The 17,494-nt window shown below is 49.4% G+C and overlaps 7 protein-coding genes across 7 annotated transcripts; 5 read left to right on the top strand and 2 right to left on the bottom strand.

Moving 5' to 3' along the window:
* Positions 1 to 843: 843 nt before the first annotated feature.
* On the top strand, positions 844 to 5,949 carry N7500_003048 (putative plasma membrane phosphate transporter Pho87; the record flags this gene model as incomplete). The annotated part of the gene is made up of 8 exons (XM_056674194.1): positions 844 to 927; positions 978 to 1,172; positions 1,261 to 1,647; positions 1,718 to 2,125; positions 2,845 to 3,230; positions 3,363 to 4,566; positions 4,624 to 5,746; positions 5,804 to 5,949. 8 exons carry the CDS (start codon positions 844 to 846, stop codon positions 5,947 to 5,949), a joined length of 3,933 nt encoding a protein of 1,310 aa, XP_056534719.1.
* Positions 5,950 to 6,666: 717 nt separating this feature from the next.
* N7500_003047 (uncharacterized protein) lies at positions 6,667 to 7,448 on the bottom strand (the record flags this gene model as incomplete). The annotated part of the gene is made up of 2 exons (XM_056674193.1): positions 6,667 to 6,673; positions 6,775 to 7,448. 2 exons carry the CDS (start codon positions 7,446 to 7,448, stop codon positions 6,667 to 6,669), a joined length of 681 nt encoding a protein of 226 aa, XP_056534718.1.
* A 918-nt stretch (positions 7,449 to 8,366) lies between these two features.
* On the top strand, positions 8,367 to 8,831 carry N7500_003046 (uncharacterized protein; the record flags this gene model as incomplete). The annotated part of the gene is made up of 1 exon (XM_056674192.1): positions 8,367 to 8,831. The coding sequence occupies one exon, from the start codon at positions 8,367 to 8,369 to the stop codon at positions 8,829 to 8,831; it is 465 nt and encodes a 154-aa protein (XP_056534717.1).
* A 660-nt stretch (positions 8,832 to 9,491) lies between these two features.
* Positions 9,492 to 10,130, top strand: N7500_003045 (DUF2470 domain-containing protein; the record flags this gene model as incomplete). Its single annotated transcript, XM_056674191.1, has 1 exon — positions 9,492 to 10,130. One exon carries the CDS (start codon positions 9,492 to 9,494, stop codon positions 10,128 to 10,130), a length of 639 nt encoding a protein of 212 aa, XP_056534716.1.
* A 728-nt stretch (positions 10,131 to 10,858) lies between these two features.
* N7500_003044 (40S ribosomal protein eS8) lies at positions 10,859 to 11,568 on the top strand (the record flags this gene model as incomplete). Its single annotated transcript, XM_056674190.1, has 2 exons — positions 10,859 to 10,932; positions 11,037 to 11,568. 2 exons carry the CDS (start codon positions 10,859 to 10,861, stop codon positions 11,566 to 11,568), a joined length of 606 nt encoding a protein of 201 aa, XP_056534715.1.
* A 416-nt stretch (positions 11,569 to 11,984) lies between these two features.
* Positions 11,985 to 13,004, top strand: N7500_003043 (metallophosphatase domain-containing protein; the record flags this gene model as incomplete). The annotated part of the gene is made up of 1 exon (XM_056674189.1): positions 11,985 to 13,004. The coding sequence occupies one exon, from the start codon at positions 11,985 to 11,987 to the stop codon at positions 13,002 to 13,004; it is 1,020 nt and encodes a 339-aa protein (XP_056534714.1).
* A 473-nt stretch (positions 13,005 to 13,477) lies between these two features.
* N7500_003042 (glucan endo-1,3-beta-D-glucosidase) lies at positions 13,478 to 16,553 on the bottom strand (the record flags this gene model as incomplete). Its single annotated transcript, XM_056674188.1, has 7 exons — positions 13,478 to 13,494; positions 13,548 to 13,807; positions 13,873 to 13,934; positions 13,999 to 15,723; positions 15,777 to 15,922; positions 15,978 to 16,293; positions 16,353 to 16,553. 7 exons carry the CDS (start codon positions 16,551 to 16,553, stop codon positions 13,478 to 13,480), a joined length of 2,727 nt encoding a protein of 908 aa, XP_056534713.1.
* Between the last annotated feature and the right edge of the window lie 941 nt (positions 16,554 to 17,494).

Here is a 17,494-nt window from a genome sequence, read left to right as displayed (position 1 = left end):
GAGCAATAAAATAGAAGGGGCAAGATCCCAAGTGCCAGGTTTTATCCGGTACATATGCATGTAATGGATTTGCTTTTTTGGAAAAGTCTTCTATCCTTCGATTCAGTCACTTCACAATTGTGTACCATTGGATCTCTTCCTCGACGAATGAACCACTGATCTAAACAAGACCATTGGAGGCTTGAAGTTGAACCGATACCCATATCAAATGCCCTCAAGCATCCAACTTCTTCGGCCTGATCCCCCTCACCATATCAGGATAATCAAACTTGGCCGTCATATTCATAAATAACGAACTCGCCGGGTACGCCTTAGGTATATCCTCCCCACGGGACAAAAAGTTCATCGGGAACCCAATATCAAACTTATAAGCCCCTTCAATCTCCTCCACCTCATCTAACAAATCCAAATATCTGAAAGACCACCAAGGCATCTAAGGGCTGCATACCCGATCAATTCTTTTTTGTAGGCTATTACAAGCGAATTGTTTGATACATTTCTACGTATACCGACACTCGACATTTGCTACTGCGGAAATATATCTACGCTGAATCACGTTGTAGTGACAGAAGAACTTCGCTTTGAAAGTATAGACCAGGTCTGACGAATTGAAACTTACCTATATGTTTTCATCCCCCTAATCATATTTCAGACTACTTACCCACCTGCACCCATGACCTCAATCCTGTTTCCTTGTACAATTCATGACCTCACATCTAAATCCTTGGCGCTTACATAAGCATCCCGGAAATTTGCTCGAGACCGCAAACTTCCCAAAACAGGCCGATTAATCTCGACCTCCCCTCAATAATTGCACAGGGGTCAATTCTCACAACCACAACCATGGCGCCTCGACTTAACCTCTTCACAGCCAAGGCCGTCTCGGCCCTGCGCCAATCCACCACTCCCGCACTGTCTTCCCCCGGAGTATCGCCAGCCCCGTCCGATTCCGCGCCGTCCAGTCACTACCCATTCAGTGCCGATGGAACTCCTCGCGCGATGGCCCCAAGAAGGTCGAGCCCCAGCCCGACGAGCAGACTTACCCGACTATCGATCAACTCCCCGATGTGACCGAGGAGGCCAATGAGATCTCCCGAATTATGGAGAAGGAAAAGCGCTGTGATGGTGTTCCTTCTACTCCGGAGTTAGATCAGGGAACGCCTGTTTCGGAGGTGAGCAAAAATGCATAATCCAAGGCATTGCTAGGTCTTGGCTGGAAAGCCGACATCGGATATGGTTGTTAACTGTACTTGGGAACAGGTCCTCAGCCGCGATCAGGACGCTATGAAGCACATGCCGAAGGTTATGCGGGATGCATTGAAGAAGTCTGGTGGCTCACGCTCCTTCTCGACATCTGCCCGGAGCCTTATGAACGATCTGCAGGGCGTTGAGCCTAACAATGAGTCTAACCTTATTCCTAATATGTCTGGACTCGAGGGTGCTAGTGATGAGGCTGCTGCTGCTCTTGCTAGCATGATTGAGCAGGTGCAGGGTCAGGCTCTTGAGGAGAACCCTGGACTGAAGTTCGATGCGCCTGCCGTCCCTGAGGATCTTAAGACTTTGAACTTCCGCAAACGCTACGATACCTTGCAGGATCAGTTCACCAAGATGATGATGGAGAGTGGGAAATTGACCAAGGCACAGAAGGTATGGTTTTCCTTTTCCGTTCAACCTTGGGGTGAAAGTGCCGGGAACATTGGCTAACTGAATGACTTAGAACATGTCTCTCATTCTGGATCACCTCCGCACCTCCTCTCCTCCCCAGATTAACCCTCGTCGCCGTCTTCTCAACGCTCCCCCAGCATCCCAGCTCCCCCTCGACCCCGTTCTCTACCTCACTCTCGTCGTCGACTCTGTGGCGCCTCTCTTCCGAATTCGTCAGCAGAAGGGTATCGCCGGTGGTGGTACTGCCGTGCAGATTCCCCACCCGCTGACTCTGCGTCAGCGCCGCCGTACTGCGATTAAGTGGATCATCGATGCGTCGGAAAAGCGACGTGATGCGTTGTTTGCCAATCGTGTTGCGGCTGAGGTGGTGGCTGTTGCTGAGGGTCGTAGCGGTGTCTGGGAGAAGAGGGACCAGCAGCACAAGATTGGTATTTCTGGTCGTGCGAACTTGAACACTAACGTTCGCCGCTAAATTTGCCTTGTCGGCTTGTATTTCTTCTATCTGGGGTTTGGGGTTTGTCTTGTATCTCTGAGCACTTCTGCATATGTACATTTATATAGTCTGGTCAAAAATTGACATTTATTCTCTATGGGCTTACTGATTTCCCGAACTGGATAGCCATACGAAGTACAATCCGGGACTTTGACGCTGAGTTTTTAATGTGGCTTGGGATCTCTTGGTATCATTTTATTGCCCTATATAGGAATGGCTTATCCCCTAGTTTTACCACATTTTCTCTTATTGGAGGCCACCTACCCTTAAACTTATCTTGCATATCAATTGCTCCTATTCATCAACTACGTATCATCTTGATCTGATCTCTCACTGCTGAGAACATTGACAGGCCCCATCACGCTTACCTAATTACAGCTTAGCTGCAGCTGCACAACTGTTCCTGAAGTCGAAGGAAAGGAAGCCCCTAAGACGTTCAATATTTTACATATCTGCAGTCTCGGGGTAGATTCCAACCAGATATACGACACATCCCCGATCAGTGGAGCGTCGCGTTATATCATTACCGACTTGACCACTACCCAGTGCAACCCAAGCTCCAGCTGACCCGGACTTTTCGGCCCTCTTCGCGCCCCCCACCACAATAGAGCCCACTACATTCCCTTCGGCATTGCCTCTCTCTATATTGACCTAGGCCGACTATCCTCCGGCCTCCTCAATTGAAGGTGGCTTCAACGTTGCGCGACGATTCCATTGAACTTGTCGACTATCATCCTACCTCCCACACAGCAACCACCAGCGCATCTGGTCGCGCTCACTCAAACGAATATCACGATAGCGATAGGCGATTTGAACCTGCCGCTAATTCGCCGCCGCTTGGCTCTGATATCGGTTTTAGAGAATCGCAGGAGGGATTAGAGCTCGACGAGCTTCGCCCCGAGGGCTCTCGTCTTAGGTTCTGGGCTGAGGCTCTCCGACGTCGCGCTTATAACGCATCGCACGGGATCGTCGATCCGGATTCCGAAAAGATGAAGTTCTCGCATAGTGTGCAGTTTAACGCTGTGCCCGATTGGAGCTCCAACTACATCGCCTACAGCAATTTGAAGAAATTGTAAGTTACTTTATTCGGTGGTGGTGCCTGGTGATCTGGGGATATGAATTCGTGTCACATTGCACAAGATCGATTCGTGAATGGCCGGGTCGGATAATTTCAATTATGGTGCTAACGTTGCATTGTGGCTAGGATCTACACCCTTGAGAAACAGGTCAATCGCCTTGATGGACCGCCTGCCACAGATGTAGAGGCCGCTCCGCTGCTGGGTGGTGTTGAACCGAGTAACCCGGATACAATCTTTAAACGGGCTCTTGACGTTGAGATGGATAAGATCTGTTCTTTCTATAAGAAGAAGCAGGCGGAGATTTTTGAACTCGCGGATGAGCTTATTAAAGACGCCGATGTATATCTTTCCGAGACAGACGGTGTCAATATGGACCCCGTCAGTGAGACAATCATCAAGGCAAGCTCCCGTCGCGGAAATGGCAATACCTCGCTTCCGCACCGGCGGTCGAGTGGCATGAGCAATGACTCGATGGCGGACGATGAAGGAGAAGGCGGCGATAGTGACGACGATCGGTCCCCGACAATCCTCCCACAGCGCCGGAGATTGCTGCAGTCGACGGATGGCGAGTCGGGCACCGACGACCAACATGGTGATATGGCAGACTCTTACTTTGCATCGTCGACCACCAGAGAACCGCACGAGTCGCACTTCAACGATGAGGACTTCCTCGCTCTTTACAATACCGGTATCTCGTTGAAGAAGCGTTTGATCGAATGCTATGTCTCACTCTGTGAACTTCGTTCCTTCATCGAGCTGAACAAGACTGGTTTCTCCAAGGCCCTGAAGAAGTATGACAAGACCTTGGACCGTAGCCTGCGCCGAGACTACCTAACCTCGGTTGTCCATACCGCGTTACCTTTCACCGACAGCACCATGGCTGCCATCGATCAGCATATCGATAACGTGGAGGGTGTGTATGCGGCCATCGTCACGAAAAACAATAAACAGTTTGCTAGACGCGAGCTGCGCCTGCATCTGCGTGAGCATGTCGTCTGGGAGCGGAACACCGTCTGGCGTGAGATGATCGAGATCGAACGTCGTGCGCAGGCTGCCAATGTTGGCATTCGTCGGACTTTACTGGGCGGCGATGAGGACCCGGCTACTGCACGGCGCCAGGGCGACAAGAACGAGATCCGCACTCAGGAGGTGTCAACGCCGCTGGGTCGGTTCCAGTTCCCGTCGTGGCTCTGCAGTTTGAGCTTTGGTACGCTGATCTTTAGTATCGCCATCTTCGGCGCACTGCTTTCCGTGAAGATAATGGACACTCCCGAGGAGCAGAACTGCTTGGCTATGTTGGTCCTCGTCAGTATCTTGTGGGCCACTGAGGTATGAGATTAATTGTCTGTTGAATTGCTCACATGGAATGCTAACATCGACTGATAGGCTATTCCGCTGTTTGTCACTTCGCTTCTTATCCCATTCCTAGTCGTGACTCTCGGTATCATGCGGTCAGACGATGAGCCTCAAACGCGGTTGGGACCTAAGGAGTCAGTCGGCAAGGTGTTCGCGGCGATGTGGACTCCTGTCATTATGCTGCTCCTAGGTGGCTTCTCGATCGCAGCGGCGCTGTCCAAGTACGATATCGCACGACGCATGGCCATGTTCGTGCTAAGCAAAGCTGGATCGAAGCCGTCCGTGGTTCTGTTGACTAACATGTTCGTGAGCATGTTCCTGAGTATGTGGATCAGTAACGTTGCATCTCCTGTGCTTTGCTACTCGATCATCCAGCCTTTGCTGCGCAACATGGCTCCCGAGTCCGACTTTGCCAAGGCACTCGTGCTGGGTATCGCATTAGCTGCCAATGTCGGTGGTGCAGCGTCCCCGATTGCCTCGCCCCAGAACATCATCGCTCTGCAGAACATGGACCCAAACATCGGCTGGGGCACATGGTTCTTCATCGCACTGCCCGTCTGCATCATCTCCATTTTCCTCATTTGGGTTCTGCTGCTTGTGACATTCCGTCCGGGCCGCAACACAACCGTCATGGCCTTCCGCCCCGTCAAGGACCGCTGGACCGGCATGCAGTCCTTCATCAGCTTCGTCACTATCCTGACCATTATCCTCTGGTGCTTTAGCCACCAGCTAGAACATGTCTTCGGCGACATGGGTGTCATCGCCATCATCCCTCTTGTCCTCTTCTTCGGCACCGGCATTCTCAACAAAGAGGACTTTAACAACTTCCTCTGGACAATCATCATCCTTGCAGCCGGTGGTCTGTGTCTGGGCAAGGCCGTCACCTCATCCGGCTTACTGCACACAATCGCCATGGGAATCACCGCCCGCGTCGAGAACCTCAGTCTGTACAGCGTCCTCTTGGTCTTCTCTTCTCTCATCCTTGTCATGGCCAGCTTTATCTCGCACACCGTCGCCGCCCTTATCATCCTGCCGCTTGTCCGCCAGATCGGAGTTAGCATGGAGGATCCTCACCCCAACCTGTTAGTCATGGCCAGCGCCTTGATGTGCTCTGTTGCGATGGCTTTGCCCACCAGTGGATTCCCTAATATGAGTATGTTCTTCTTCTTGATATCGCATTGAGAGCTTCCTGCTAACTTGTTTCTCTTAGCTGCTATCATGACTGAAGTACCCACCACAGGCCAGCGATACCTCCAAGTCCGCCATTTCTTGACTCGCGGTATCCCGGCCAGTCTCATGGCCTTTGTGGTGATTGTCACCCTTGGTTATGGACTGATGTATGTTGCGGGATTGTAGGTATGGAGTGGCCTTGTGATACTGAAAGAGTTTGCCTTTTTTGGTTAGATCGGTTCCTATACGATGCAAAGAAAAGAGAATATATGAAATGTACGAATCATCTTGTGTTTGGGACTACCTACATTTTTCTTTGTCTTGATTCTTGTACTTATTCTTTTGTTTCTGGGTTTCTGGGGTTGGATTTTTATTGCACAAATGATAATAGATAGCTAGATGGGTTGTTCCCAGTATTCAATGCATATGTTTTTCAATCCAGTATGGGAGTAGTCACACCTGTCCGACTTCCTTGGACTGTAGAGAAACATGGGCGCCTGCATGACGTCTAAGATTTTACATTCTGTGGAACATCCTTCCCTGTTCTTGACTAGATAGTTACAATCTACACACGGAAAAGAAATCAAACAAAAAAGCCTAGTTCATTATTCCAATTCTCCAGACCCAGATACTTTATAAAAATGGTGAAAGTACTGTACACAAAGACACCACAGTAGAGGCTCGATCTAGGAGATGGCCAAGTAAAGACAAAAGAAAAATAGATATGAAAAAAAAAATAAGACACAAAAAATAAAAATCCATGCATCATGCATCAGCGTAACATAACCCATAACAAGTCATTGAAGGTATCCGTAGGCGCACCCGGCCTATACAGGAACCGGGTATTCGAGAGCTCGCAGATATAGAAGGTATATAGAGATACACTTTTCTATTTTCTGAGGATTAATTACTAGATTGTCAGTTAGTGAAATGCACCAACAGAGTCTCGAGTGATCGCCACAGGAAAGGGCTGGGTTAGATGTATAAAGGTAAAGAAAAGGGAATACTAACAGCAAACCAATCGTCAAATCACCATGAATCTTCGCCTTCAGTTGAACCTCGATATCCAGATTAAGGTCCAATCGCAAACGAAGCTGTTCATCACGACCACCGTCGTCATCTTTCTTCTCTTCGCCGCCGTTGAGAATACCGCCCACGGCCTTGCCTGCACTGCCGGTCACCCCGTTCAGGGCATTACCGGCTGTGTTCTGTACGAGCTGGCCGGCTTGATCGGCGCCGCCGACACCGGGTAGGCCGCCGAGGGGACCGTTTTGTTGTTGTTGCTCTGGGCGCCGCTGGCGACGGACGCGACGTTGTCTGGGCTCAGGTTCCATTTCGCGGGGGATGGATTCGGTGTCTGATTCTTGAGGACGGGGACGAGGTCTACGACGACGTCTTTCGGGCTTAGGTTCTGGTTCAGGTTCTGGCTCTGCCTCTTCTTCTTCTTGTTCGGGCTCTGGTTCAGGCTCCGAGTCCGGTTCTTGTTGTTTGGGGTTTTCTTCTTCTTGTTCTTGTTCGGTGTCTTTGGGCTTTTCCTCTTGTTCTTGTTCCGAGGCTGGAGGGGTTTGTTCTTGTTTGGCGGGAGACTTCTTGCCTAGCTTGGGAGGGGCACGCTTAGGCTTGTTGGGTGTAGTGTTTGTGGAGTCGGGATTAGGAGTGGGAGGTTGTTGTTCTTGATCGGACATATTGAAAGTAAAAGAAGAGGATTAGAGGTGGGATATGAGGTGAATATGAATTGATTTGAGGAGAGGAAGGACCAAGCGTCACACGATATAAATGAATTGAGTGCAATGATGTAGATTCCCAAATGAATGCCACTTGTTCAACCGTTTATATCATCAGAGGCGCCACCAGTGGATCAAACCGGGCCTGAGAATTATATGCCGCCTCCGACGTCAGATGAGAAGGTTCCTGTGGTTCTCGGGTCTATGCCAGACTAGGCCTCTTGAGCCAGTACCTCAGGTACGGAGTACTTGGGAGGCCCTAGGCATAGAATCCACTTGTCAACAGGTATGACGTCCGGACAGGGATTAAGACGTGGAGCGCCTTACGGGATTGGGTATAACTCGGGATATAATGGGCAGATGGGGTTTCACGAACCAATGGGATGTGGAGTGAAGTTATACGACAAATCCAAAATAGATTAAAGACGTAAGATTTCATCTCGGAAATATGATGACGCCATTCGACGTCAAGGTCTTTGTTGTATAGAGAAAGAAATCTTCGTGTGGAAATTTACCTGTTCCTGAAATTTTCCCTGTTTTTTTCAATTTTCTGGTTCCCACGAGTCTTTGTTTCCACGGATCGTAAATGGACCAGGCACACATCTTTAGGGCCACGCATGTTCCAAGCATTGACCGTTTACACCGTACCTAGGTACTGCTGTGGACACGGCCATTGTATGTATCAAGGCCCCATATGGCCATTTGACAATGACGAGGTGGAAAAGCACCAGCCTCCAACGTCATATTCCATGACTGTGTAGAATGTATTATTTTTTATTTTATCAGCATATCCGTCTACTTTTTATACAATTTTTCTTTTCTAATCATCTGAACCTATCCTATCTCTATACTCCATAATCTAGTCCACATACATCCACTATGGCAACCGTTGAAAAGACCAAACAGCAGCCCAAAAAGCTCCAACCCAAGAAGCTTCCCGTGCAAGAGGACCTCTCCGACGGCGAAGACTATGACAGCGCCGACGACTACACCGATGATTCTGAATACGAGGACGAAGTACCAGCCAAGAACCAAAAGGGCAAACTACCCAGCAAACAACTGCAGAAGAAACAACAAAAACAACCCCAATACGATTCAGACGATTACACGGATGGATCTGAATATGACGAAGATGATTACGACTATTCCGACGACGAAGCCGTGCAGCCCTACTCGAACGAAAACTCAGACTTCAAGCCCAACGGCGGCATGGATGTCCTGAAGAAAGAAGAGAAATCCATGCTGGACGAGGAAGGCATGAAGTTGCGATTGGAACTGAATCTGGAAATCGAGGTTGAGCTCAAGGCACGCATCCATGGCGACCTCACTTTAGCTCTCATGTAAGTATTAACTGAGGCATGCAATCCCTCCCCCCCAAACCCTTCAAGGAATGTCTGCTCAAAGACCGAATTAGGAGTTGATCGCGTTTTTATCAACAACAGGGCTTGATCACCCATTCTGGTTTTCCGCCAATCTCACGAAGATCCAATGTCGTCACGAGTGATCCTTTTTTTTTCAACGCTCCAATTGCTTTGATTTTCATAGAGCCATGTTTTCGATTTAATATCCTTCTGTTTGTTTGGGATCTTTTTTTGGGGATTACTTTTGTTTTTGCAATGATTTTCCTGGTCGGCGTGCAGGGCCAAGGGGATGAAATACACTGAGTGTATAGGTGTATACTGCTATGTATATTCCTTGGGCAATCGAAAGGAGTTGAGTTCAAATTTCTGAGAGTGCAACAGTGCCGAATTGTAGGTATAGTAGAGTACAATGAAGTAGATAGTAAATAGTCTGGGTGTACTCTGGATGTTGTAAGTGTCAGACAGTGGAAAGTATGAAGCCGAGGCCCCGGTCTTGGCACTGATTTCTAGCCCGTGGTGTTACCAACTCCCCTCTTACATTGTATTCTGTACTCGGTTCAAATCCCAATTGTCTCACCTCTCTCGTACAAATCTCAACTGACACACTGTATACACTTCTCCCGATACAGTTGAAACCGTCACCATGTCGTCCAAAGACTTCATCATCAAGCACATGAATGCCGACCACCAAGATTCCCTCGCACTATTCCTACAAGCCTACTGCGGTATCACATCCACCCAAGCCAAAAATGCCTACTTGGAAGACCTCAGCACCTCCAACCTGATCATCACCGCCCATGGTACCCGCTACAGCGTCCCCATCGAACCCGAAATGAAGAACTACTCGGAGACACGCAGCCGAATGGTCGCTATGCACAAGGACAGCCTAAAGCGTCTGGGCCGCAGCGAGATTACACTCACAGAGTACCGTGCCCCGCGCGGCGTCCACGCCGTGATCTTCGGCTTGTGTTTTCTTTTCTACGTCACCTGCTTCCAGCGCAGCAATCTGCAACCCGGCTCGGCTCTCTACGAGTACCTGGGACTTCAGCGCGTGCCCTGGTTTCCGCGCTTGGTCTGCGTGCTCCAGCCATACGTTGTGGCTATTCATGTCCTTGAGACTGTCGCGCTGGTTGTGACTACGTTGAAGCCGCTGAATGTGCCTACTTTTTCGGGGTTGTGGTGGAAGTGGGTTCTGTCATGTTTTGTGGAGGGGTACGGTTCGTTCGCGCGTATTAAGAAGTTTGTGAAGGAGCAAAAGGCGAAGAATGGCAAGAGCCAGTAGAAAGTGGCCTAGGCAGTTAATGGTAGCAAGTGCACTGGGAGACAGTATCAATTATTTGTATATTTATGGAGTTCGGATAGTTGGAAGGATAGCTGAAAATAGACAATGGAGGCTCCATGTTGCACAACGTTGGGATGTAAATGACTGCTCAGATTGTCTGCGATGGCCCCTTCCAGATCATGATCAAGGCGATAACACGTGACTTTATGCTGAGTCAGAAGTCAGACATCACCTGACCAAAATCTTTGAATGGATCCACTAATCCCAATCAGGCCTAGTGTCAGTTAGGGCACTACACAAGCGAGCGACACAGTGCGCCCTGCGAAATTCAGCGACTCCACGACCTCAAACTCCCACGACAAACCTACGACAACTAATCTGTGTTTCTGGTGAAGGGCTGCACATTTAGAGGTGAGTTATCCGGCTATCTCAACTCCTGCAAGGTTTCTTTCGAAAAATTCTGTTTCGCTCGCTGCGCCCGTCAATTTCGATCACCGGTATTCAATTCCTCCACACCAACCATCGATCCTGTCTCGCTTTCAACGATCATTCAACTACTCCGCAACCACTATCGCCCAACTGTCCGATCTTCGAAGATTGATTTTGTACGACGCTCGCGACGAAACAGAAGGATTGAAAGGAAAAAAAAAAAGAAACTTGTTCAAGGTCCACAATCAACAACATCTAACTCGTGTCCGTCAACTTAGACCCCTCCATCAATCGCAAACATGGGTATTTCTCGGGATTCTCGCCACAAGCGCAGCGCCACTGGTGCCAAGCGCGCTCACTACCGCAAGAAGAGGTACGATTCTATCAACCCAGCATGAGATTGGATGTTGCTTTTTGGAGTGGAAAAAATGGATCCGATATACCAATTACAGTTTCTTACATGTCTTTGTTCTACAGAGCCTTCGAGAAGGGTCGTCAGCCCGCCAACACCCGTATTGGCACCAAGCGCATCCACCTTGTCCGCACCCGTGGTGGCAACCAGAAGTTCCGTGGTCTCCGTCTTGACTCCGGTAACTTCTCGTGGGGCTCTGAGGGTATCTCCCGCAAGACCCGTGTCATTGGAGTGTCCTTCCACCCCTCCAACAACGAGCTGGTCCGCACAAACACCCTGACCAAGTCGGCCGTTGTCCAGATTGACGCTGCCCCCTTCCGTCAGTGGTACGAGGCCCACTACGGCCAGCCCCTCGGCCGTAGACGCCAGCACAAGACCGAGGGCGCCGAGGAGGAGAAGAAGTCCGCCTCCGTCGCCAAGAAGCAGGCTGCCCGCTTCGCTGACTCCGGTAAGACCGAGTCCGCCATCGAGCGCCAGTTCGAGTCCGGTCGTCTTTTCGCCGTTGTTGCCTCCCGCCCCGGCCAGTCCGGCCGCTGTGACGGTTACATTCTGGAGGGTGAGGAGCTTGCTTTCTACCAGAAGGCTATCCGCAAGTAAACGAAAAAATAAAATATTCGGTTGTTGCAACGGGTGGATCGGAGTTTCAGCTATGTCATGATCAGAGCATCCGCAGGATGCAATTTGTCTGTAGAGCTCTGAGCCGTCAAATCCATGGGAATCGTTCCTAGTTTCATGTCTTCTATGGTAATTGCATTTTGCGTAGTGTGTAAGTATCATGTGGAATTCGACCTAGGCACGGAGTATGGTGATCAACATGGGATACAAATATTCTGGATTAAAACACAAGAGAACATGCTTCAGACTATTCTTTTCTTGCAGAACCTATCTTCTTTTCATATCAAGTGCTGTTGTATAAATTTGAGGCAAGATCTCCGGCGGTGCTTCCCGGGCCCGAGCTCGATGCTTATCATTCCTCCCCTCCCCCACAGCCCAACCTTCCTCAAACACCCACCATGGCAACCATCAAAACCCGCATCTGCATGATCTCAGACACTCATACAAGCACTCCCCATCCACCTCAAAGAACCGACCATGCCTACCGCTACCCCCTCCCAAAAGCAAACATCCTCCTCCACGCCGGCGACCTCACGAAAGTGGGGTACCGCGTCGAACACGAAGCAATGATCTCCATGCTCACCTCCGCCGACGCAGAACTCAAACTCGTAATAGCAGGAAACCACGACATAACCCTCGACGAAGAGTACTTCACGTCCTTCGGTTACACCCGTCACCAACGTCCAGAACAACTAGGCGAACAATCTATCCTATTATCAGATGATTCCGACCTCCAAACCACCCTCCAGACCTCGGCCCCAAACAAAGACTCCCTAAAAGCCTATGCTCGCTCTATAAAATCCCTCTGGACAAGCGAAGCAGCCCGAAAAGCAGGAATTATCTACCTAGAAGAAGGAACTCACTCCTTCACCCTCTCAACTGGAGCGTCATTCACTATCTACGCTTCACCCTACCAACCGGAATTCTATAACTGGGCTTTTGCATACCCCCGCACTCAAGACCGCTATAATCCTGCCCCTGCTACGTACCCGCAGCCTGAAAACCCAACTCCGGATTACCCTGCTATCGATATAATGTTAACGCACGGCCCGCCCGTCGGAGTCCTGGATCAGGTCCCGCCTGATCTAAATGTTGGCTGTGAGCATCTCCTCCGTGCGGTGCAACGTGCAAAGCCGCGTCTGCATCTCTTCGGTCATATTCATGAAGGGTGGGGTGCGCAGCGGGGAGTGTGGGATGATGAGGTGGATGGTGGTGTTAAGCTTGAGACTGTGTCGACGGATATGGAGGATATGTTGGAGAATCGGGGGGCGTTTTTTGATGTTAGTTCTGGGGCGGAGAAGCCGTTGAGGGTTGGGGAGGAGACGCTCTTTGTTAATGGGAGTATTATGACGGTTAATTATGAGGCGAGGAATGCGCCTTGGGTGGTGGATTTGGAACTTCCTGTTGCCGGGAAATAAGTTTGGTGGTATATTGCGAGATGCTCTAATGGGGTTTCTGTTGGTGTTGGTGAATTATGGATATATCACTACATCGTTGGCAAGTTGGTGCTAGTACTGAGGGAAATGACAGGAATCGAGAAATAGATGTGATGTTTAGCGTCTATCTCGGGGTCTGTTGTGTGGGGTTTCGGTTAGATATATATACAAGTCATTAATAGCTCTGTGAATGAATAATGAATTTTGAGATAAAGAGAAAAAGGGTTACACATGGCGATACATAATTACCGCGAGTCAACGTAAATATATATAAATGTCAACTGTGAATTCGACGGAGCTAGGAATACCGTCATGTAATTGTCGATTCTTTCTACCCAGGTATATATGCAGTAGAGCACACAAGATAGCTACAAAACCCACAGCAAGACCATCCGAGAAACAGAGAAAAAAAAATCAACCTCCAACTCCATGTTATGAAAAAAAACCCAAATTCCTTAAGCGCCACCAAGACCTAGTATATTCGTTAGCGCCTGCAAGACATCATATTCTACCCAAAATACTCACCAGCAGCAAATGCTAGGTACCAAGTACGCGTCGCGCCGCCATCAATCCAGCTGTAGTTGAAATTCGGCTGGGCAAAGAATTCCCACGATGCTTTCGGATCAACGAGGGCCAGGTTGGCGTATAGCACACCCTTCCATCCGCCGTCGACCTTGGAGGCCGGAGTTGAGGCGTTTTCGGCGAAGATTGCCTGCCATTCCTGCTGCACGAACTCCTTTTGGCGTGTGAAGGGGCTGTGTGGCATAAGTGGTAGCATGTGGATACTATGGTAATTCTTAGCAATAGTTCAGAGGGGAGTGATATGAGCGGGACAGTGGTTTATACATACCCTTGGACGAATTCGAGGTTGGCACCGAAGTATGTCGTGTGATCGACCTTGTTCTCGAATAGCTATATTTGGGCTGTTAGTATCGAGTTTGTGTTGAGCATGGTTGAAAATAATAACGGTACTTACAATTCCGGTTACCCTGTTCGCAATGAAATTCGACGGCTGATTGACATTGTCATCCTGCATCAAGAAGTAGTTATTGAGAGATCGACCCAGGATACCTAGCATCACATTGCCGCGAGCTTCCATGCTGGCATCGCCGATCGTCTGTCCCCACATCTTGATCGCATAAGCGAACATGGTATCTTCCGAGGTCGATTCTTGATCCTTGCCATCGAAAGACTCGAACAATCCCTTCGCCCAGGAGTGTCCGTTATACCAATCGAACGAGCGTGAGAAAGGGAAGTGGGGATCATCTGCAATGGAGTTACTAGCATCACGAACTAGCATGTTGACCCACTCCTTGTTCGCGGCTAGCCAGCTCGGATCAAGAGAGCCAATAATGGCGGCTGCTTGAACGAAGTAGCCATAGTGGAAGTGGTGGTCATTGTACGCGGTGTTGCCGAAATCCTGGTTCAGGTCGCCGTTATAGCCGGCAGTCGAGACAACACCCTTCCAGACAGCGTCGTAGGCAAGCGGGTTTTCCTGCTTGTTCTGCACGAATAGATCAAAGGCCTTCTTTAGCTTCTGGAAGGCATCTGTTGCGATCTCGACGTTGTTGCCGAGCTGGTTAACCGTGTACACCAGCGTTGCGAACTTGCTCAATGCCTTGCCGCTGTAATACATGCTGTTCAGGGCAGTCTGACCAGATATATTCTGCTGGAGCTCATGGGGAGCAACCTCGATAATGGCATGCTGGGCTGCGGCCGAGAGCTCGTGGATGCTACCATGCGTGGTTGACCACGGAGCGAATCCCATATCGATGGGGAGGTTTTCTTCAACCATGGTCCAGCTTTCGCCGATTACGGCAGTGGCATTGCCCTTTGTTGTGGTGCGAAGGTTGATATCGGTGATACGGCCCTTGGTGGCGTGGTCGAAAGACTGGATGTGATGGGGTAGGGCGAACATGATAAGGGGTGTACCCTGAACATCCTTTCCGGCCTTGGTCCAAGAGAGAGTGTAGTTGCCTACATCACCTGTGACCGAGCCAGAGACCTCTCCTGATACTGGGTAGACACCAGCTGAGTTATCGTAGAACTTCTCGCCAGACTTGCCCGCGGGGTTCTTCGCGACTTGGATAGTACCCGAAAAGCCCATGGGACCGCTCATAGAGGAATTTGAGTTGAGCTTAAAACTTGGGTCATTGCCATCTGCTGGTGTGGCATAGAGAAGCCAGGTCGTGTCATCCTCAAGGTAGACTTGGTACTTGAAGATGCCGGACCTAGGCGAACCGGCGCTGACGACCTTGCGGAAGAAGATACCGCTTTCAATCAGGGGCTGCAGGTCGTTGTATACAGCTGTTGCATAGCCCATGCCTTGTACAACGGGGAAGGTAATCTGCTGAGCCGAGCTTCCAGAGCGCTTGATGACAGCGTGGGCCGAGAACGCCTTTGGCTGTTCGATCTTCATGATGGAAGACTGGTCAAGCTCCGCCGCAGAGAAAATCAGATGCTGGAGGCCAACTGGGTTGATGTAGTATTGCACTGGGTTTCCGGGGATCTTGTTGTTCTCAGGTCCATATGCGAGCAGGTGAGGCTGGACATGGGTGACAGCCATACCCCAGCTTTTCAATGTGCCGCCTCCCTTGGACCATGCCAGGGAGTAGGGTTGAGAGAAGGTAGCATTGGTCTGAGAGCCCAGGAAAAGACCAGCGTAGAACTTATTCGTCGCAATAGGGTCAGTGGTATTGGCCTATACAACGTTAGACTTTTTGATCCATGTGCTCGCAGTTGGAAATATCTTACGTGCTGGTTCTGCACAGGGTGGTCATGTCGCGTCTGGATACTAGCAGGAACAGGACCAGTGGCCACTGGTTGGAAGATATCTTGGCCGTGCATAGTTTTGGGATGATTTGTTGCAACTGGGGCCAAAGAAGATGTGTGAACGGGCTCTACTGAACATTAGAATACATCCAAATTACCACAATAATTTATGTTCAAGCATACCTTGCGTCACCGTAGTGCTTGGTTTGGCCTGCTGTGAGTCTGTTCCAGCTGTAGCAGTTGGCGCCGAGTCTTCGGGCTGTTTTGCTGAAGTGGTCACTTGGGTAGGATGTGGTTTTTCTGTATCAGTCGACGTAGAAAGTCCTGTCGCAGTCGGTGCTGGTGCAATAGTAGTATTACCTTCTTCTTCGTCTTCCTCGTCTTCCTCGTCTTCGTCATCCAACAAATCTTCCAAGCCGTTAACAAACTCCTCAATATCAAACTGTGGAAAAGGGAGCTCGGATGAATGGCCGTCTTTTTCCAAAGCTACTTGATACACCTAGTTCAAAAAGTCAATACCATGCTATTCACCATGCAGCACGTTTCTATGAGACATACTGGGTGGGAAACTGGAGTGAAAAGCCTGCTTTCACTGTTTAAAGGTGGATATTGGGTCTCCAAGGCAGTGGCAGGCTCGGCAGCTGTGTGTCGTAGAGTAGCTTCTACCTTATTTCCCACACGCGGGAGACAGTGGGCTATTTCTGTGGTTAGGAGCCAAGTCAGCAAGGTTGTAGCCTTCCATTTCGAACGTGAGTCCATGATGCAAAGCCAGACGTTGTCACAACAGTTCAACACACGGAGCTTGTAGAAAGCCTGTATGTTCTTCCTCAATCCAATCCAACCGGATATGGATCACTTAAGAGCAGACAACTTTGGAGGGCTCAAGGTAACGTGAATTTGGCAAAGAAGACAAGTGACTTCAGAGGAAATAGACTGACAAGTATGTAGTCTGTATTCCAGGTGATAGGCACACTCAGATCCTGATTGGGACAACATACGGGGTTGGTTTGTTGTGACGGGTCTGCAGACAGATTCCGCAGACTGTCGATCTACATAGATATCAGCAGTGCACAGCATTTGATTAATGGGAATGACAGGTGCCGGGTAACATGTCCGGTTCAAGAATGAAGGGCGCAACGTCGAGTCCACGCGGGTATCGAGGTGAGTTTGTTTTCCTCTCAAGAATGTGGGGAATTACAGCAACCACTTACTGAGTTAGATGAGAATTTCCCAGGTAATTGGGATACTTGAGAGAAGTGAACAAGTTGAAGTCGAAAAATAGGCAGCATATGGGGCACTGCCAAGGGATCGCCCATGTGGAGTAGAAAGAGAAAGAAAACATGAATAGTATCAGGTTCGAGATGTTAACAGAATGACTCGATATGAATCATTAGAGCCCATGGACACTTGGACCTTAGAATCATGGGACATGCAATGGTTTAAGGTCTAAGCATTCCAAGACTTCTAAATTGTCCTGGCAACATCTACTCTCGAAATGCGTCACTGTAGAGGCATAGCTGTGGGATGACCGGTATGAATGATTCGAACTAGATGAACAAGAATAGTTGGCTGATATGGTTTGATGTCTTGTTAGTGGTTTCAGATATTCTATTCGACGTAAATGTTTTTTTCTCTATAGGCTGCATCTGTGCAAATGACTTTTTCTATGTATAGACTGGGACTATATTGTACTGATATCT

This window comes from Penicillium coprophilum (assembly GCF_028826855.1).
Source record: "Penicillium coprophilum strain IBT 35676 chromosome Unknown utg000002l_segment0_segment1, whole genome shotgun sequence".
NCBI classification, from domain to species: Eukaryota; Fungi; Ascomycota; class Eurotiomycetes; order Eurotiales; family Aspergillaceae; genus Penicillium; species Penicillium coprophilum.
This window is presented reverse-complemented; position numbering and strand designations above follow the sequence as displayed.